The sequence below is a fragment of the Puma concolor genome, chromosome C1 (assembly GCF_028749965.1).
Source record: "Puma concolor isolate L17-30 chromosome C1, mPumCon1.1.hap2, whole genome shotgun sequence".
NCBI classification, from domain to species: Eukaryota; Metazoa; Chordata; class Mammalia; order Carnivora; family Felidae; genus Puma; species Puma concolor.
The window spans coordinates 28,600,806-28,621,894 of record NC_141674.1 but is presented as its reverse complement, the minus strand read 5'-3'; the positions used below and the strand labels follow the sequence as shown (position 1 = coordinate 28,621,894).

The 21,089-nt window shown below is 54.5% G+C and overlaps 1 protein-coding gene across 1 annotated transcript in view; it reads left to right on the top strand.

Moving 5' to 3' along the window:
• The first annotated feature begins 3,433 nt into the window (after positions 1–3,433).
• Positions 3,434–21,089, top strand: part of GRIK3 (glutamate ionotropic receptor kainate type subunit 3) — a 229,985-nt gene continuing 212,329 nt past the window's right edge. Inside the window, exon 1 of the mRNA XM_086716491.1 lies at positions 3,434–3,618. Within this exon, the coding sequence (XP_086572617.1) occupies positions 3,504–3,618 (115 nt within the window). The 5' untranslated portion in view covers positions 3,434–3,503. The remainder of the gene's footprint in view (positions 3,619–21,089) is intronic.

The following is a 21,089-nucleotide window of genomic DNA, read 5'->3' as shown; positions in this document are numbered from 1 at the left end:
GGGGGAAGGAGGAAGGTCACACACTAGCTTTGTGACTTTGAACCTCTGAACCTCCCCGAGGCTCAGAGTCTTTAGGGTAAAATGTAAAAATCCCAGGGATCCTATCCTGGCAGGCTGTGGAGAGGGCTAGAGGAAGTGATGCATGTAAGGTACATTGAGTAAGTACATCGTCTGGAACATAGAAAACATGTAATAAATACTAGCAGTCATTATCGTCATTGCTGTTGGTTTTGTTGACGTAATGCGTCCCACCCTTCCCCAGCCTGGAAGGGAGCGGGCTCCTGTCAGTTTGGCGAGACCTCTGTGGTACAAGATGGATTGCAGCGAGGTCCAGAATAAGGCCCAGTTCTGGGCTCGTGTCAGCCCGCTTCCCTCTGACCCAGGGGGCTCCCGAGGGGCTGCGGGCCCGGTGACCTGAGCCCCACAGCCTCTGCAGCTGGGGGCTGTTTTCCACCGCAGCCAACGTGGCAGCAGAGGGAAGCCTCCTTCTGCAGCGCTGGCTAACACCCGCCCACTCTGGGATGCGGCAGGAAGCCTGGCCCAGCTTGTGCTGCTTCCCTGGACCTGGCCAGGGGGCTGCAGGGGACAGGGCCACAGCGTGCCCTGGGGGCCTCAGATTCCCCCTCCACATTCATCCACTCACTTCTCTAGTACCTCTCCTCTTGTGCTGGCTTTCTTGAAGGCTACTCCTTCTTCTCCTGCCCCCCATCTTTCATGCCTCACTCTCACTGTCCCGGCATAGGGTTCTGGTCTAGGGTCCAGATCTGCTCATCCCCTGGAGTCGTACCTCTTCCCTTCTGCTTCCGCAGTTTCCTTGCCAGGCCATTTGTTCCCTGAACCCTACCCCTCTCCTGGCAAGAGGCCGCCTGCAGGATAACCAGACAGAATTAGCATCCAGGCTCTTGCCTCCTCCCCCACCTCCCAACCATGCTTGGGCACTGTTGGCGAGGCTTTTTTAGCCCTGCATCCTTTGCCTTGAGTTCAGGTCCTGCCAACCCCCTTTCCGTTCCCCATCAGGGCACCGGAATTTCCTTCCTTAGAGACTGGTCCTGGGCTTTCTAGCCTCTTGGAGCAACTAAGCCAGGGGACAGGGACGGGTGTCCACCTTCATCCTGGAGGGTGGGGCCTCTGGCTCCCCTTTCCCGCGCTTCCTCCTTGCTGGTGCCCACTGGGGCCCGTTGCTCTCTATCAAGAGGTGGCAGTTGCTGCCTCTTTGGCTCTGGTCTGCATGTCCTTCCCTCTGGTCTCTTGGGCAACATTTTCCAGTGGCTGCTGGGGAAACCGGCCGCTGCTGCGCACGGGTGAGGAAGGCCGAAGTTCGGGCAAAGACGGAAGCCGGTAACCTCTCTTTGCTGTTGGGTCTTTGAGGATGGCCTCGAGCCCGGCACACCTCTTCCCCTTCTTAGAAGAAGAGCCCTGATGGGGCGCCTGGGTGGCGCAGTCGGTTAAGCGTCCGACTTCAGCCAGGTCACGATCTCTCGGTCCGTGAGTTCGAGCCCCGCGTCGGGCTCTGGGCTGATGGCTCAGAGCCTGGAGCCTGTTTCCGATTCTGTGTCTCCCTCTCTCTCTGCCCCTCCCCCGTTCATGCTCTGTCTCTCTCTGTCCCAAAAATAAATAAACGTTGAAAAAAAAATTAAAAAAAAAATAAAATAAAAATAAAAAAAAGAAGAAGAGCCCTGGGAATCCTCCTCCCTGCTCCCGGCTGCCTTCCCTTCAGGTGGGAGGGAGTCCCCTTCCAAGTGGCACGATTGGCCACGCTGCAGTGTCACATCTCCGCACAATGCCAACGTGCCCTACTCCCAGAACGGAAGGGAAAGAAAAGCCAGGGAAATTAACGGGCCGGATAGAACTGGACTCATAGTCTATTTGTAAGAAAATCAAAGATTTGCTTTTCAGACGTTGGGGGCCATGCTCTTACCAGACAGCTGGCAAATGGGAGGTATTGGGAATGATGGAATAGATCAAGTTATTTAAATGAGAAAAATAAATTCACACACAGCCTAGCCGCTGCCCGGTGACAGATCCGTTTATTTATCTACTGTATCGGCACCGCTTTGTCTCTGTCAAAAAGGTCATTAAACTCGCCTAACTGCGTAATTCCCAGCCTCCTGCTCTAGACTCGCTCCACAGCCCTTCCTTTCCCTCGACACCCAGCGCCACTTGAAAAAAAATTTATTATTGCTAATAAACAAGGTTTTTTTTTTTTTAACCCTTTCTAGCTTGTCCCCCCATGGGTCTCGCTGTATCCCACAGAAAATGACAGTTTCTCTTTATTCGTTCTCAGGAGGAAAGGGGAAGGGAACTAGCCCCTCCTGCACGGTTGGGGAGTTGGGGGAAGACGGGTGGGAAGTAGGTACCAGGGTGCATCTCAGATGCCCTCCGAGTCTAAGGATTTAGCCATCTGCCTCCGAAACCCCTGTGGTTGCCGGACGTCGTCAAGTCCTGCCTTCCAAGGCACAGGGTCTGGCCTGGGCCGTCCCACCGCCACCAGCTCCCGCTGCTCCCCTAGCCCAGCGTGGTCGATTCTGTCTTCCCGGAGCCCCAGCCCCAACTCTGCCTCCCCGAGACATGGGCTTAGGGAGGGAAACCGGTTCCCGGGTCCGTCTCCCGCCGCAGCCGTCCAGCCTGCGCCCGCTGCGTGGGAGCTGGAAGGCGAGACTCCGCAGACGGCGGGCTCCGCGTCCCTCTGCTCCGGCGGGCGCGTCTCCTCCAGCTGGTCGGGCCGCTAGGCTGCCGCCGTCGCCCAGCTCGCGGTGCCAGCTCCCTTGCTCCACGCCCGGCTCCCAGGCTCCGTGCCCTCGCTGTTGAAGGGACCGGGGGCGGCAGGGCGGATGGGGACATCTGGGAAGCGAGGAGAACCCTCGTTCTCCGGGCGTCCCCCTAAACCGGGTCCAGGGTCCCCTTCCCCGCCCCCTGCGCAGGTGTGAGCGCGCGAGTGTACGCCTCGGCGGGCGTGAGTGTGAAGTGTGTGTGCGCGGGGGAGTGCGCGGAGGGAGCGCGGGCGGCGGGCGGCGCGGGAGGCGGGAGGCAGGGCGCGGGGAGGGGGCTGGGAGGGAGTGTGTGCGCGCGTGCAACTCCACTCCGGGGCTTTGTGCGAGCCCGGGCGATAGCATTGGCGGCGGCTGGAGGAGGAGCGGCCGGAGACGCGTGCAGCCCGCCCGCCAGCGCCCGGCAGCCGGGGCAGGTGGGAGCCCGCGCGGGAGCCGAGCCGACGCGAGCCGGAGCAGAGTCCGAGCGGAGCCCGAGCGCAGCCCGGGCGGAGCCCAGGAGCCTCGCTCGCGGGCGACCCGTGGGCGGCAGCCGGGCGGGGCGGGCGCCGGCGGGGCGGCCCCCCAGTAAGATGTGCGCGGCGCCGCGGGGCGCCCCCCACTCGCAGCGGCGCTCGGGAGCCGGGCAGCTGGGCCAGGCGGCGCCTCGGGGGCTGCTGCACGCCCGCGCCTAGAGCTGCCGCCCCAGGGAGCCCGCCACGGCCGCGCCCCGGGCACGCTCGGCGGCGCCCAACGATGACCGCTCCCTGGCGGCGCCTCCGGAGTCTGGTTTGGGAATACTGGGCCGGGCTCCTCGTGTGCGCCTTCTGGATCCCGGACTCGCGCGGGATGCCCCACGTCATCCGGATCGGTAAGGGCTCCCTGGAGCCGGGGTCTCTGTGCGCCCGGGCGGGGGCGGCAATGGGGAGCCAACGAACGCGATCCCAAGAGATTTTTCCCGATCTCTCCGGGCCGCCGGGGCCGGGTGACCACCGGGAGCTCGGCCCGGTCAGGGCAAAGTTCCAAAGCCGGGGGTCACGGGCCCTACTTAGTGGGGAGGAGACAGCCGGGCCGCGGCGGGCGAGGGGCCCTTGGAGCGCTCGTGAGAGGCCAGACCTGGCGGAGAGGAGCGAAGCGTTCCAGCCCCAACCCGAGTGGAGGGCTCATTTCCCGGCCACTGCCGTCACGACCGGCCACAGACCGAGTTCTGGGAGCGGGCTTCTCCGCGGAGCGGGAACCCTGGGGGAAGGCGCCAACTTCTCTTTCCTCCTCGCTCCCGGCAGGCCCCCGCCCCCACCTGGGGAACAGCTCCAGCGGCCGCGGCGGGGACGCGAGGGACGGCTTCGCAGGACGGAGGAGGGGTGGGCGGCGGGTCTCTCCTCCCGGCGGCCGCCCTCGGCCTCGGGAGTGCCCCATCCAGCCCGGTGGCTTGGGGGAGGGGAGGGGCAGCCCCGGCCGGTCGCTCTTGCGTTCCCTCGCGGCTGGGGGGTAAGGGGGGCGGTGAAGGAAGCCACGGAGGCTGCCCGCCGCGGCCGGGAATGTGGCGGGAGGGATGCGAACGGTTTATAAAGTTAGCCGAAATCCTTCCGCAGCTGGCGGCGGCTGGCGGGGTTGCGCGCGGCTTTCCGGGGCTGCCGCGTCTCCGCTCTCTTCTCGCCGGAGACTCCTACTCCGGGCTTTAACTTTGTTGTGGCCGCCCCAGGCACCCTGTAGGCAGCACTCTGGGCAGTGCGGGAGACCCTGCGGGGCCCAGGCCCGCGCCCGCCAGGGCTGGGCCCGGCCTGGCCACGCGGGAGCCTGCCGCCAGGCCGGAGACTTGGGCCTCCTGGGTTCTCGAGGCGCCACCACCAGCATCTGGCACAGGGCGGGCAGAGCTCTGCTGAGCCAGGGCCACCTTCCCCCCTTGTGGCTCTTCTCCAGGAGAGGACTGCTAGAGGCTTGAGGGGATGCAGGGAACCGAGGTCGGGCTTGGTTTCCGTACTTGAGGTTTTCCTAGGAGGTGGTCAGGAATCGGGGGGTTGAGGGGTACGTCTTCGTGGTTCGCTCCTGGATACCACAACCTCTGGAACTCAGTATCCGGGTGGGGGTAGTGCGCGGTGCTCAGCGCTGCCCACGCTGGGGTCTTTGAGTCCATGCCCGGGACCCTGGCAGACTCACACCCCGAGGCAGAAGAGGCACAGGAGGCAGAGGAGTCCAGGCACGGGACTCTTGGGACATCCCTCACGGTCAGGCTTAACCCTTTGCAGCCCAGGCTGCTCTTGGCAAGCCAAGCAACGTTTTGTATCTGCTTTTTTGCCTGCCCCAGCTCCCTGTTTGGTTAGCATTCCAGGGGCAGGCACAACCTTAGTACTGGGCCAGCACTTCTTTCATTCCCTCCTTCCTTCCCTGCTTTTTGAGGGCCTACGCGGAAGAGTGCCCTTGAGAGAAAGGAGAGGGGCCCCAAAAGGTGCTCTGTGCGCGTCCCACGCGTTGCAGTTTCCTTTCCTCTGCACGCGGGGAGCTGGGTATGCTCCCAGCCTAGCTTCAGGGGTGGAGGTTTTTGGGGCCCCAGGAAGTCAGGAGAAGGTGAGGACAGCCCCAGAAGATGAGCTAAGGAGGGGCAGGATGGTGTGTCCTTAGCTGCCCCCTCTTATTGTGAAATTGACTTCACTGGGGGCTCTTCACTGCTCTGAGGGGAAGCCCCAGCCTGCCTGCCCTTTCTTGGGTTCATGTTGTAATAATGCAATTAAGGATGGCAAAGCCCTCCTCTCTTCCAATCTTCTTCGTATTAAGCCCCAGGATTAATTAGCATGTCGGCCCAAGCCATTTATATCAGAGAGCCCTGCCCCATTTGATTCCCAGCCCGAGGACTGGGGTGCTGTGTGGATGCCAAACGTGACCGCCGGAGCTGTGCCAGCTTAGATGGAAGATGGGAAGGCTCCGAGGCCTCTGGGCTTCTCTGGAGCTTCCTAGGGAGCTGAACTTCCATCCTTGGGAGTCCGGGCTGGAGCCTTAGCTGGGGCCAGGGAAGCACAGTGGACATGGGCGGGCCCATGCGCGCGGGAGCGCACACACACGCGCGCGTGCGTGCACACACACACACACTTATGCAGAACCTAAACACACTGCCTTGGCTGGGTCCCCCACCATCTCCCTTTTCTGATCCACCCGTGGGATTCCAGGGTTTTCTGCCTGAGGCTGCAGGAATTGAGGTCCTGGAAATGGGGTTCGGGAGTATGCTGGGTGCTTTGTGGTTCCCGAGATTCGTGCCTGAGCTGGCTGTTCCTGGAGCCGAATTCTCCAGCAGGCAGGCATCCTCAAACACCAGCTTGGGAGAGGGTTTTCCTGCAGGTGTGTGAGGGGCTCTCTGGGCTGGGAGCAGTGTACCCGCCCCCTCTCTTTGTGCCTTTTTTGGGGGCTGAAATTTCCTCTTAGACAAGGAGATGGATAGCTCAGCGGTGTGACAGAGTGTTCAAACAATCCGTCTTGAATAGATGAATTGCATTGCTCTGTCTTTTTGTAATTGTGTCTATCAGAGGGAGAGGTCAAGGCATTGATTGCTTGGATGGTTTGCAAGTAACAAAGGAGAGCGAGGGAGAGAGCGAGGGAGAGAGAGTAATTGGATTGTAGTCTGCGGGAAAAAATGATCATTGATTATTTTATATGAATATGTGAAAGATGTATCTGCGTGTGATTATCAAGTGTTTCTCATTGAAGGTTTTCAAGGCATATTGTTCGGCATTTTATTATTACTCTTATCATCGTTATTATTGTTGGGATGGATTCTGGTCTTAACTCATGGGAAGCAGTTTAATGCATGGATCATCTCAGCCAGATGGGCTTCAGTGACCTTTTGTGGGAACCTGGATTTCCTGGTTATATGACCTAGAAGCTGAAGTGGAGGGGCCCTAAGCTGGGAGCTAGGAGGCCTGGGTTTTCTGCTCTCTCTTCTGCCCATTTATTGAGCCATTGTGGTCAAATCACACCGGTCCCCCCAAACTTGAGCCTCTGTTTCCCCATCTGTAAACCACCGTTGGATTGGCTGTGATGGTTTGGGATATTCTGTGGCTTCAAAGTTCCTTTTAGTGCAGACGGTGGGGACTGTCCGTGCCACTGTAGGTTTCATGGTTACACGAGGCTCCCTCGTATTACATGCATATGGTAGGATCGGGGGCCAGCTTGGAACTTGAAAAGGGATCCAGACAGTGGTGGCAGCAGCTGGGGAGCCCTGGTGGATGGTGATGATCTCTAGCCAGCCAGGGGGAGGTTGGGAGCCAAATGACTGCAGAGACATAAAGCAGGTGTATGTGTTGGGGATGGGGGTGGGGTAGAGAGGGAAGGATTGGCTCAGCTCTGGACTCTCTGAGCATCTACAGACAGCAGAACAGATGAGCCTCAAGACCCAGAACCTGGGCCGGGGGCGGGCGGGGGTGGCCAGCGGGCAGTCACAGCAGTCTCTCCCTGGGGAACGAGATCCCCCTCCCCCAGAGTTCCCCAACCAGCCCCGTCTTCATTGTCTCCGATCAGTTCACCCAAACGGTCCTGACCATTCGTCTCCTGAGTTTGGGAGCCGTGTGTAAAACAATGAGGAATTTCTTACAGTGACTGGTGATGCGCTGAAACATTGCCGCCTTGTAGGAGCAGACAGGAGCTGAATGAAGATCAATAGGGCTTTCCCCCCTGGAAGTAAATAGCTTCAGACAAGACCTGGGAGTGGCCCGAGGGGCCTTGGAAGGCATTGACTTGAGCAATTTCTGCCTCCACTTTCCAGCCCAGCCGCTCCTGTCAGCCCAGGCTTCCCTCTTCCTCAAAGCTGGAGTTTAATTTCTTCGTGATGCCTGCCTCGCACTGCGCTAAACAGTCTTTTGACATCAGGATGAGCTGGGGGTTTTAGAGGTGGCTTATGCAGGGTGAGCCAGGCACTGTGTCCTGACTAGGCTCCTCCAAGGTCATTTGCATTCCCCTGTTGCTGGCCTGACAGCCAGTCCAGCCTGATGTGCTATTTTGAAAGGGCTTTGAGGGGCGGCCCTTTATCCCCCCCACTCTTTCAGGAATGCAAGGTTGCTTGGCTGCTTTTAGGGTCCTTTCTGGGGCCTGGGAGCCTCCCTGAGTCCTCCTGTTCCGGCAGGCACTCTCTGTCCCTGCTCTAGGAAACAACCCCCTCGCGGTGGGGGGATGCAAGGGGGCAGGAAGCACAGATTCCTCTGTGGACATCACAGCGCTCCCTCCTCTTGGGGGAGGCACGAGGCCATGTACAGGGAAGGTGGCAGAGGCTGCTTGGGGTGTGCTTGTCAGAGGAGACTTGGTGGTACTCAGCAGCTGGGTTTGTTTCTGATCTGCTGAGGCCAAGCCTCCTCCATTCTGCGAGAGACTGCTGCCCCTGCCTCCTGTGGCTTCAGCCCAAGCCGTGGACCCTCCAGAGGGAATGCAGAGAGGCGAGAGCCAGTGCTCCATTTGGCTGGGCAACAGCAGAGAGGACCGAAGTTCCGGGGACAAGGCTGGTCCTCCCGAGGCTGGTGTGATGGGGCTGGAGCTTTGGATGGATTGATGGGCCCAGGGCCTAGTGCAGACGGGGCTGGGGCTTGTTCGCCAGAATAGCTGTTCTCCCAGGTGCCCATTCCCCGACAGCAGCACCAGGGGGCAGTGTGCCTGTGTCGAGGTATCCCTGTGTCTCCTGCCTGGGACCCCACCTGGGTCGGGAGTGACATCAAAATAATGCACAGCAATGCGACAATAACAATGACCCCCACTTAAGAAGCGCTTACTAGGTGCCAGGCACCGCGGTGTTTCACACGCTGACTAGTAATGCGGGCGCATAGTAAGTGCTCAGTAAATGCCGCTGCATTTCCCTCCCCCATCTTATTTAACCTTCACCGCCGTGCGGGCATCATTTCCATTTTGCAGTTGAGGAAACTAAGCTTGGCAAAGTCACTTGCACAAGCTCACACGGGCAGTGAGTGGTAGACGGATAAGAACTCCTGTCGGCCTGACTGCAGGGGTCCTGCGTGTTTGACGGTCCGTGAGGGCGGAGGACGAGGAAGCACCACCAGTTTGCACAGGTGCTGAATGGAGCACCCCCACCCCCACGGCTCTGGGCGCTGAGTGTGTCCTCACAGGGCCGGGCTGTGTTTGGCCCTGTGTTGGAGGTGGCTCTGTAGGTTCTATGACATTTAACCCTGCCAGTGCCAGTTTTCAGAAGCAGATAGCCCTTGTTGATGAGCTGTGTGGCAGATACGCTTCCTGGATGGGAAAGGATGGATGGTCTTTCCCACCCTCCCACCAATAGACACACTGACTACATCTCACTTTGTCCGGGCTTCTGGACTCTGCCCAGTGCTTCCCTGGGAGCCTGAAATAAAGGATGAACTCTCCCTTGGATATGGCTGGTCCACCCATAGGAATCCTTCTGCTCCGGGGACTCCAGCCTACGTGTCCCCCTGGAAGCCACCGAGCTGTCCTCAAAGACATCGTCAGAACCATGAGGGAAGGGCTCCATGTCTGTGCCTCGTCTTCGCCTCTGTCCTCATCAGCCACTGACCTGGCCAGAGAAGGTGGTCGCGAATTGTTCTCTGTTCTTCTTTTTCCCCTCACCTCCCTTTCCCCTCCCCAATCCCATCCCCTCTCCCTTCCGACATCCTTTCCAGGCTAATAGGTTTTATGGTCATTTTATTTTTAAGCAAGAGTCACATTCTGCCCTTCCGAATAGAGCCTGCCTTGCCAGTCACTGAGACAGGTGGACAATCCGAGGCCACTGACGCTGGGCCCTGGAATATTTATTGCTGTCTCAAAAGACACTGTGGTAGGGTGTGGGGACGTCGGTGCAGGAGCTGCTCAGTCCACTCTTCCCCATGCCACCTCTGGAAGAGCAAAGGCAAAATCAAATTTACTCTCCTTGTCCCTCATGTTCCTTCTTCTGGGGGACCCAGGAGGCTGGAATAATGGTGGCTTCCAGGGACGGAACTGTTTTGGAAGTGGGCGGAAACTGCATGCTGAGAGCCCCTAAAGAGGTGACAGATTTGGGATAAGCACAATCAGAGGGCTCATGGTATTTTCCAGGACCTCAGTTTCCCCTTCTGTAAAAATGGGGGCGATACTGTCTGCCTCACAGAGCCGAACAGGTACGACATCTTTCCAGAAAAGCTTAAATGCTGTCCAAAGATCAGCATTTCTTCTTGTTGTTGTTTGGGGCGTCTGACACCAGCACAGGGCCAGCACCGGGGTGAGGTGAGCGAGGCAGCTAGGGAGCAGAGTTGAAGCAGGCTCTCTAGTGGTGACCCTGCATTCGCACGACTGACCACGAGAGCGGGCGCTTCCTTAAATGTTGTGCCCCTAAGTGCCTCATTGGCCTGGACCAGTACCTGTGTTTGCTCATGGAGTCAGTTTTCTTCTGCTTCTCTTTGTGCCCCAGAGACAAAATCCTACCTGAGTGTGATTGGGAGTGGGGACACTGGGTCGAGGGCCAAGGGGTTGGGCTCGAGGACCATAGGCCATTCTGATTTGGCTTTCGTTCCCCGTCGGCCACCTTTTATAGGCAGCACAGAGCACTCCGCCCCGCCTTGCCTCATTTTATTTCCTTTGGAGTTATGTCCAGGGTCCCACTGCCTTTTACTCCAAACCTGGCCCTCCCCTCTCCCCAAAGCTCACTTTCCCATGTCCCCCTCCTTGTTTCCTTGGACCTCTGTGCCTTGTTTACTAATGCTGGTTGGCCTTGGCTGTAGTTATGCTTTGTGGGTTTGTCTAGGGCTTTCTCTAGTGCGTGCGTGTCCTGCCTCCCCCGTTAGGCCAGAAGCTGCTCCAGAGTGTGTAAGGCCAGCTCCCCCGCATCATTACCAAGAGGCAGAATGAATTTTTGCGGGGGAACCAAATAATATATTTCATTGATTCTAGGATGGACTTTCCTCCTCTCTCTTCTCCCTTCTCTGAAGTCAGTACGTGTCTCACGTGTCGTAGCTGGGGTTGCCTACAGGATGTTTTCTTTTTTGGCACCTCAACACGTAATGGCATGGCTTGGGTTTGATGAACTGTGGTGGACCTGGGTTAGACCGTGCGTCTCACATGTCTGCGCCGCGTGACCTTGGACGCGTCACTTTACCCCTGGGTCTCCGTTTTCTCATTTTAAGATAGAAGTATTAGGATTAAGTGAGACTACATTCAGATGTTTTTGACCTGCAAAAATTTCCTGTGGCCGAACCTTAGAGTATCGTCTTCACAGAGTCAGTGCGGGGATTAAAGATGATAAAGTGTATGAAGCTCTTTGCTCAGTGCTTGATGTTTAATAAATGCTGGGAGAGAAAGGATTCTCCAAGGTTGGAGGCCATGTTCCTTCATCAGACTGTGAGCTCTGAGGCTGTCTGCTTCCTACGTACCCTGTGCCAACCCTGGTGCCCAGTACTCCGTGCCGCTCAATACCTGGCATTTATTTACCCTTTGCCCACACACCCACATGCCCCGTAGTGGAAATGGTAGGGTCCGGCTGCCTGTGACAATTATCCACCACATTAGGGGGAGAGAGAGGTGCCGTTTGGGATGCTTCTGTGTGTCAGCTCCCAGACTCCTCCTGGCCTGCTATTTATCACATACCTGCAGCCCATGGGGTGCTGGTTCTTCCTCCCAGGTGCAGTGTTTTAGCTGAAATGCATTTTGCATGTATTCAGGACCGAGGAGACCCTGGTTGTGGGATGCTCTTTAGGGACTGATCCAGAGAATCCTTGTCAGTCCTTCTTGGATGTAGAGTTCAGTCTTGCTTCTTGGGCAGGCTAGTATGGCCCAGAGAGGGTCTGCGGCTAGAGCCTGGGCCCCAGGGGATAGAGACCGCTGGCTCTGCTGGGAGACATCAAGTAATGAGGCCACGGCAAGAGCTGGGGAGGAGAGAGTCCCCATGGTGATCATACAGATCGGAGATAATGAGATGGAGTGAGATCCGGGGGGAGTGGCAGCTTCGACTCCAAATCCTTTGGTGCCATGCTGAATGGTGGTTAAGGAAGGCAGGGGAAAAAAGGGAGCGAGAAGGAGCTAAGATTCCAGTTTGTGTGAAGAGGGTTCCGATCCATAGGAGACAATTAAGCCTTGTGCTATTAAAGGGACTGATGCAGACAGGCTGCCGATGGAAGGGGGTTTATAGAGTTCTCAGAACAACTGCAGGGATGAGCTCTTTAAATATGGGAACGAGGGAGACTTCTGCAAAGCCTTCCTGCATCTGCTTTGCAGAACTGAAATATGCTATTCCAAAAAGCCTGCCCAATTGGGCGGAAAAGCAGGAGCAGGGAGCCAAGGACTTCCCAGGGCTCCACGCATCACATTTCCTATCTGTGGTGGAGAATCACAGAATCTAGGCTGAAAAGGACCCCAGGGGTCATTCTTAGGCCTCTGGTTCTCAACCGGAGCCTTGCACTAAAATCACCTGGAATGCTCATTAAACTACAGATTGCTGGGCACCCGCAGAGTTTCTCATTTGGTAGGTCTGGGGTGAGACCTGGGATTTTACACTTTTGACAGGTCCCCAGATAATGCTGATGCTGCTCCTCTGGGCACTACCCTTTGAGGACCACTGTTCTCAGTCACTGGAGGGACCTTCCCCTAACCCCCCTTATAGGTGGATATCTGGTCTCTGATTGAACATCACCCGAGATAGGAAGCTTACTACTTTTGACCCTCTTTTGTTCTTTACTGCGAATGTTTCGGCTGACTCCAATCTTTGTTGCAAATACCGCCCCCCCCCCCCCAAAACTTGTCTCCCTGCAGTCCCAGGGAAGGCGATAGAACTTGGATGTTGGGAGTATAGGTTCTGAGATCCATCTGTCTGAACTTAAACGTTTTCCCCCGTCCAGGCTCTGGCACTTGGGATAAGTCACTTAGCCTTCGATTTCCTCACCTGCAAAATGGGGATAATAATAGATTTGGCCGCGTGGGCTCATTGTGAGAATTAGTATGCCTGGCAGAAGAGCAGCTTTCAATGCACTTTTACAGTCTAGCATGTGGATAAGTTCACAGGTTCTGGAATCTGCTGGCCCGAGTTTGAGGCCTGCCTCCATCACTTCCCACCTGTGTGATCTTAGGCAAATTTATCTAATAATAATAACGATGATGATGATGATGATGATGATGATGATGATGATGATGGTATCTGCCTCACAGGGTTGTTATAAGGATTAAATGAATTAATGCATATGAAGTGTGTAGACCACAGCCATGGGAAGCACTCAACAAATGGTGTCCATTATTCTTATGGTACAATAGCCATGCTCCCTGGTTCTGGTTCTGGTCTGCTCCCTATGCTCCCATGCAACCCTACAGAAATGTAAAGGCATTTCTCCCAATTAGAGATGCTCAGTTCTTCCCACCAGGCGTTGAGAGCTAAGCTAACCCCAGTGCTGCTTGTGTGTTGCACCCAGTGAGTGCCTGGCTTCCTCGGACCTCAGCTTCGGTGTCTCCTTGTACAGCCCAGGCCAGTTCAGCCTTCTCAGCAGCTACTTCACTTTGCCGAGTTAGACTGAGCTGGCGGTCTCTTGAGATCCCCTGGTCTTTTTCACAGGCATCGCTGCTGATCTATAACTTCTCTCATCTTCCCTTTGGCAGTGATCTTTTGAGCCTAAAGGCAGGACCTGTCATTTATCCTCAGTAAATCCCACCATGGAACCTTCAGGCAGTTATTCTTGCTCGTTGTTCCTGGACCACCAGAGCCTGCTTCTGGTTCAACATCCTCAGGAAGTAGGCATGGATTTCACCTGGCCTCCCTCTGGGGGGTCTGTGGTGGACAGGTTAAGTGGTTATTGGCCTACACTACGGTGGGGGCTGGGAATTGCTGCTCTGGACAGTGTAGCTTTTGCGGCTCCTCTTCCATTGTTTGCCTTACTCCGTGCCATCTGAGCCTGAGATGAGCCCGCCTTCCCTCCCTTCAGCTATTTCTGCCATTGACGCATTAGGCAGGAAATGACCAACGTCAGAGTCTGTTGGCTTAATTCAGTAATCATGGATCCACGATCCTATACTTTAACCCACTTCAAAACCCCACTAGCTTCCTTATACTTTCAGGCCCTTTAGGACATGCCCCGGTTGGCAGACCTATACTGCATCCCTCCTTGCCTCATACACACTCTGCGCTCCACTATACTGAACACTCAAGTCCGCAGGAGGCACCGTGCCTTCCCTCACACCCTGGGGCCTCCACTCTTGTTATTCTTTGCAGACAACTTCTAGTCATCCTTCAGGTTTCAGCAAACGTGTCTTTTCCTCCAGGAAGCTTTTCTTCATGTCTGCCCACTTCTTTGGGCCCCCACAGCACCCTGTATTTCCCTTATCGTAGCACTTATTATATAAGCAGGGACCCCGATGACTTATTCACCACTTCATCTGGTGCGCCTAGCACAGTGGATGGCACATAGTAGGTGATTAATAACTGTTGAATAAATGAATGCATTGATGAATACAGTCATTTGAGTAGAAGTCCACACTCCTGCCCTGTTACTCAGCTCAACATTTTTTCCATCTGGTCAACAAGATTTCATGAAAGGCATTGTTAGAGCCTTCTACAAAGTCAAAGTTCTAATGATGTCTGTGGTGTTCTGACACATGAATTCAACACCTTCTATACCAAGACTTTTTCCGTGTAGTAGCTTGGGCAGAACTGGAATATTCAGGGGAGTGGGTCCTTCGTTCCCGGGACTAGATTGGTCTTCATATCCATTGTTTGGTTCATACTGTGATGATTCTCCTCGTGAGAGACACAAGGTGTCTGTTTCCAGAAGAAACTGAAGAAGGGCTCATGGTCCTCCTGTCTTCCTGACCTCACCTGTTTCTCCTTCCCACTTGCCCCTAAGCATCCCTGCTGCTCCCTTGGATTGTTGAACCCAGCAAGAGAACTTCTGCTACTCATCCTTAATAGGCTGGCCACTTAGGACAGCTGCTAGACAGGGATGTTTTGCCGCTTACACTGTGGCCAATTATAGGTCAGGCCTCTCTGTTTTCCGTCGTCACCACATCACTTACTCCTGCAAGGATGTCTAGACAACAGGTCTACATGCCAGCTTTGTGTAAAGCAGAGGTGTTCAGGCTACATGGACAGTCAGCCTGGGGCATTTAGCCCTGGGGTTGAGTGCATCATCTGCACTGGGTTCTTGAGAGTGTGAATGTGTATATTTCTATGTGTTTGTGTTATTTTAAGAAATGACCAGTTGGAGGTTTGCTTCTCTAGCACAGGCTTCCCAGGTTGTGGCTCAACAGCCATTCTTTACCCCAAGCCTGTTAAATGGATCAGTGGGAAACTGAAGACTTAAGTGTTGAAGTGACGGTCCCAATTCCTGACTGTGCTGATTGGTCTGCTGTATTTGTGTAGCTGAGAGTGAGGCCAGGGCAGGTTTGCAGTGAGGCCCTGGGCTTCCCCTCTTGAGCATGACAGAACCGGGCTCTGCCCTGAGGCCATGCCCTCCCTTCCTTGCTTCCCTCCCCAAGGAAACAGATGACACATTATGGGCAGAAAGAGCCTGTTGCCTACATGGCCATTTTTCCTGCCCAGTTTAATAGAGGTGACAGCCGTCTATTTTACTTGTCTCGTAACATTGAATCAGTAAATAAAATATGGGTGAACTCTCAGGTTTAGCTGAATTATGGCTGGTCCCTGGGGGTTGAGGGCTGGGGGAGAGCTGAGCAGAGAGGTTGAATCCCTGGCTTGTTGCAAGAGAACCTGAGCCTTGTGTCCTCCTGTGGCTCCAGGAAATCTTTCAGTGCTGAAGAAGGCCAGGCAAGGTCACCTTGTTGGACTATCTCTGAGTCCATGGAAGAACCGGAACACAACTGGGGGTCCCCCAAGTGTTGGAACTACAGGAGTACAGTACCTGTCCCTATTCTCTTCCTATCACAGATTAGGATACTGAGGACCAAATGGGGGGCATGATTTGTGCCACATCCCTTGGGAAGCCATGGGAAAATCAGATGAAGACATGAGTGTCTGACCTCCATTATATTAAGAAAACTCAGTCTCTCTCTCTCTCTCTCTCTCTCTCTCTCACACACACACACACACACACACACACACACACACTTGAAGCTTTACATTTTCAGTCGTGAAATAGAGACTAAATTTTTGTAATACTGAAAAACAGACCGATAAAACATTTTTCCACATTGAGGGAGAAGTACAAACCAGATTCGTGTGTGTTTAGAAAGGCTTGTAGATAACGGATCCACCCTATGAAGTTCCCACGAGGCCTGGGAGATTAAGGTTCACCCCTAACCTCTGTGTTCAGCACCACGGAGAGCAGTCAGGCGCTGGGGTAGTGAGTGGGCGCCATCTGCCCGCTGACTCCTCTGGCAGGGGTGATGTGGTTATTGCAAGGTCTTGCTAAACAGGCATTCTTTTTCAGAATGCTATTCCTCTAGGATTCTGGTGTTCGTAAACTGGACTGAGGTGTTTAGCAGGCACACGTAGGCTAGTGAGAACTATCGTTTGTGGTCGTTCAAATCAAGCAATTCACAGTAAAAAAAAAAATGAAGGCAACAGATAGAATTTGCTCATCCCCCCCCCCCCCCCCACATAAATTGTGCCTAAGCCTTTGGTGCCTTGTACAGCTTGTCTGCTAGGGAGCAGTAGCAGATGACAAAACGAGTGAACATTTCTATTGTCAAATATCACACCCGATACCAAGCATCTTTGCTCAGCTTGTCAACATCATCTTTCACATTGCATTTGGTAAGTAGGCTTGTGTTATGTATTTTTATCCTGCTAAATGTGATTTCTTAAAAGTATTTTGTGTGTTATTATTTCCTGAGTTGTGGAACCCTGCATACCTATAATGGAGCCGTATTTCCTGTTAGTAAATAAAACGATTCTTCGTTCAGGTGATGGGAATGGAATGTGCCAGGGCTTTGTGGTTTTCCCCAAAGAACCCCAGCAGTACCAGGTGCTGTACCACCTGGATGTGTCTGGGAAGCCTTGTGATTGTCCTGGGTATTGACAAAGGTCTCTCCTAGATAGAAAGTCACTCCGAGTGGCCTCAGCATACCTCTGAGAGAGGGGTAGCTTGTGTCCATTACCGAGACACTCTGGGTTGGCCGGAACACCTGGTCTAGAAGCCAAAGAGCATAGGAACCTAAGAGTATTTGGATGATAGACTCTGAGGAACTGACACGTGCCTCTGAACACGGAGCGACATTTAAGTAAATAGGCTCCAAGGATGTAGGAGACAAGATGGCACCTTTCAGTCATACAGCAGAAGGATCTGGAATGGGCAGAGGGGAAGTGCGCTATGATACCAACAAAGCAGGGCTCTTCAGGAGCCCTGGCTTGAGACATCTCAGGAAGAAAGGATTGGTTTCTTTGCTGCTCCTGCTTGGGTTCAGAGAATCAGAAAAATCTGCTTTGGAAATGTGGCTATTTTTATGCTGTTTGTAATTTAGTGTTTATTTCCTGTCGTTTTCACATGGACTCTGGGCTGACTCACCGATTCACCAAACATGGGTGGCGCGTCCACTCTGTGTACTGCAGAGTGCACAGGGAAGGGACTTGTGGAGGGCCTGGGGGCGTGAAGCAGCCTCCCTGGACCTGGTGGTAACTCAGTGGCCTCCTGCTAGGTCCATGTAGGTGACCTTCAGTGATAGCCATGGTTCCTTGAACAATCAGATACGTGCAGTTTGGACCAGAGCCCCACACTTGGATCTTTCTCATTCTCCTGGGTGCTGGGGAGGGGCACTGAGGCTCAGAGAGGAGAAGAAACAAGCTAAAAATCACACAGCAGAGCCAGCTGGGAAGCCATGTCTGTTCCCTTTCACCCTTTACTCCTCTGTTCTACTTGCCTTGCTGCTAAACCATATCACTCCTTCCACTGTTCTGAGAGCCCCCTCCTCCCGAGCTGTCACACCCTATCCTCGGGCCCCCGTCAGGGTTCATTTTGGCCAGTTGTCTGTCTCTTGTCAGAATGGAACCTTACGTTTTCTAGATGGGGCAGGTGAGTAAGTGTAAGTAAGGAGGAAAGGTAGGGGTAGGGACTAGTATCTGATTTTTGTCTCTGAAGAAGTGAGTCTGTCTCCTTTGGTGGAAGTTTTTCTCTCTGACTGACTCACCTTCTTCCTGCTGCAGTGTAAATCCATCTTGTCCGTGACATGACATGGCCATTTGTGGAGTTTGGGAAGGAACATCTAGATTGGGAAACAGTAGCTTCGGGGACTTCCTTTTCTAGGGCTGTAGCAAAGAAACTCTCAAACAATTAAGCTGAAATGGCTACACTGTCCCTCACATGGGCTCAGGCAGATTTATAAGATTTTCTTTTTTAAAAAATTGGGATTTTTTTTCCCCTGGAGACAATGATTTATGGAATAATCAATTTCTTTATCTACCTAATACATTGGAGCGATCCGTCCACGCAGGCATCAATCTCCCCCAGAGGCTGGAGAGGGCCGACAGCCTTTTGAGCCTGACTCACCCGGCAGAAGGTGGCTTTTTCTGTGAGCGACTTTGATCCCAGAGTCTGGCTCTGAGGCCCGCAGTAAGGAAGGTCTGGGGCTCCCGCAGCCCCGCTCTTTGAGCAGAAATGCTAATGCTTTCTCCTGCTTGGTGTCAGCCCCACCTGGAGAGGAGTCAGGTCCAGCACTTGCTGGCCCCGTGGTACAGGTATGGAGGCTGAGATGAAGGTCAAAATCCAGAGCTTGGAGATGTGAAGGTAAGGGCTGTCATTCTCTTCATCTCTGAAGGCTGTAGTGTGGAAGGGGGAGCAAACCTGGCCTTAGAAGTCCCAGCGGAGAGAATTGGAGCCAGTGGGATGATGGTCCAAGGAGGCAGAATTTGGTTCAATGCCAGCTATCTCGTATTCAGTGCTATTTGAAGATTAAGTAAGATACCTCGGGAGTAGTGATCTTCCTGGTACGGGAGATAATCAAGAACACGTTGGCCAAGGATGTTGCCAGGGGACTCCGGGTTCCTTTCACCGTGCAACTCCAGGCATCCCCAGACGTGATGCTACAAAACCCCAGGCTTTCTAAGCTCCCCGAAAGGAATGCGCCCACCCTGGTTACACAAACTCCACGAACTCACAAACTCTGAGTTCAGAGTGGTGGCTGCAGCCAGCCCCAGGAAGGACCTGTCGATATTTTTGAGCAGTGTAATTCCAAATACACGGGCACTCCTGATGTCACGTAATTGGCACATCTCTCTGAGGTAGGTACGATTACCTTCTCATGCAGTTGTAGAAACCGATGTGTAAAGGAGAATGGGTGGGTCCAAGGTCACACAGCTGGTTGGGGTAGAGCTTTGGCTCATTCAAACCAGCACCTCTTTACTCCATGAGCCTTTAGTGAGCACATACTGTGAGCACATACAGCCCTGTGCCAGGTGCTAGGACTACAAGGGGGAGCAAGACAGATATGCTTCTGGCCCTTACGGAGCTTGCATTCTGGCAGGACAGACATCAAGGAGTCACTACAAGTTCAAAGCGTGTTATAGAAGGGAAGCGCAGGCTGCCTGGGGGAACACCAGGAAGGGCTTCCCTGAAGAAGTGACATTTGGGCTGACACCCGGGGGAGAAGAAAGGGGCAGTGAGGTGAAGGTGCTGGGGAGGAGGGAGGCACGGGTTCTAGGTAGAGGGAGCAGCATGTTCAGACGCCCAAGGGGCAGACAGTTGTGTTAAGTTAAACCAGAAGAAACTGCCAGCTTTGTAGGTCAAACGTGGCCAAATACCAGCAGAATTGTATTTAAAAAAGCAAAAACAAAACAAAACTCAAGGAAGTCCAGTGTGAATAGAGCAGAGAGAGGGGGTATGGCAAGATAAGGCCTGAGTAGTGGGCCTCGAGCCAAGGTAAGGAGGCTGGACTTCATCCCAAGGGCACTGGGGAGACATGGAGGACTGTAGAAAGGGAGCAACCTTTGAAAAGTCATCCTGGTGGCTGTGTGGTGTGACTACATGGGGGTGAAAGTGGAAGCTGGGGGCCCATCAGGAAGCTGTTGAAGTAGTCCAGGTGAGAAAGGACAGCGAGACGGGCAGATGGCAGGTTAGTTCGGGACCAAGTGTCCAGGGTCCTTCTCAGAAGCCTGGCTCTTCCCTCTGCCCCAGGCCTGAGCACTGGAGGCCAGGCCATGATACCTGTGAGTGGACCGTCCCCAGAGCCATGTGCCTGTTTTCTGAGCCCTCCATCGATGGGTACCACATCTGGTCATCTGAGAGCTCAGCTGGGCCTCCGGCCACATTTCATGGTTTCCTGGGTTGGCCGGGGAACCCTAGGTGAGTTCCGTCTCCTCCTGCACAAGGCAATGAGCCCTCCTTGGCAGGTGGGCCGCTCTCAGTCTCCTTCAGCAGGCAGGCGGGGCTTGCAGGTCAGACCTTCTACAAGTGCTAGGTCTTTGTGACAACCTGTCCGAGAGGCTTCAGAAAGGAGCTCTTTGGGGGCGCCTGGGTGGCTCAGTCGGTTAAGCGTCCGACTTCAGCTCAGGTCATGATCTCACGGCTCGTGAGTTCGAGCCCCGCGTCGGGCTGTGTGCTGACAGCTCAGAGCCTGGAGTCTGTTTCAGATTCTGTGTCTCCCTCTCTCTCTCTGACCCTCTCCCGTTCATGCTCTGTCTCTCTCTGTCTCAAAAGTAAATAAACGTTAAAAAAAGAAAGGAGCTCTGTGGCTGAGCTGAAACCCCTTCTCCCGCTGAGGAGGGAACCCTCCTTCTCCTTGGCAGAAGGTGGGAGGAGGGAGACCTCTGACCTGCAGGGCAGGCGCAGGGGTCGCTGCTGCCTAGGACTGCAGCATCAGGGGCGGGAGTGACAGCCCCACACAGATCTGGCTGGGCTGGGCTTCCCCTTGTGGTTTCAATTTCCAGCCCCCTGTGCTAACACAGTGTTACTGTGCTCATAGACGTAACAGTCGTGATGTGTTAGAGGCTTGCAGTGTGTCAGACACCGCAAAGAGCATCTTCCTGACATTCATTCACTTAATACAGCAAATCTGAGCAGTAGGAACTTTATCCCCACCTTATAGATGAGGAAAAGAACCTGACGTCACGCACGCGGCAAAAGCATTCAGAGATGGTAATTGACATCATCGCTGTCATCCATCATCATGGTCGTTGTTGGTTTAAATAATGGATACAAAGACCTATCCCAGTACCTGGCGCAAAGTGGGTGCTCAGGGAGTATTTGTTGAACCTGTTTGTACAGATTCAGGCAGAAAATGGGGTGAGTGGCCTGGGTCAGGAGAGGGGAAAAGCTTGGGAAAGGGGTCTTCCCAGCTTCCTGGATCCCCGAGGATCTCTTGCTTCCATTCCCCTGGCTAGGCCTTTCTTAGCCTGGTCCCTCCCCTGTCGCCTGCTCCTCGCCCACCCCCCATTCTTCTAGCGAGGGCGCCGGATTCTCTGATGCCATTTCTTGGCAGCCGCAAGGGAAGCAGGGACAGCCT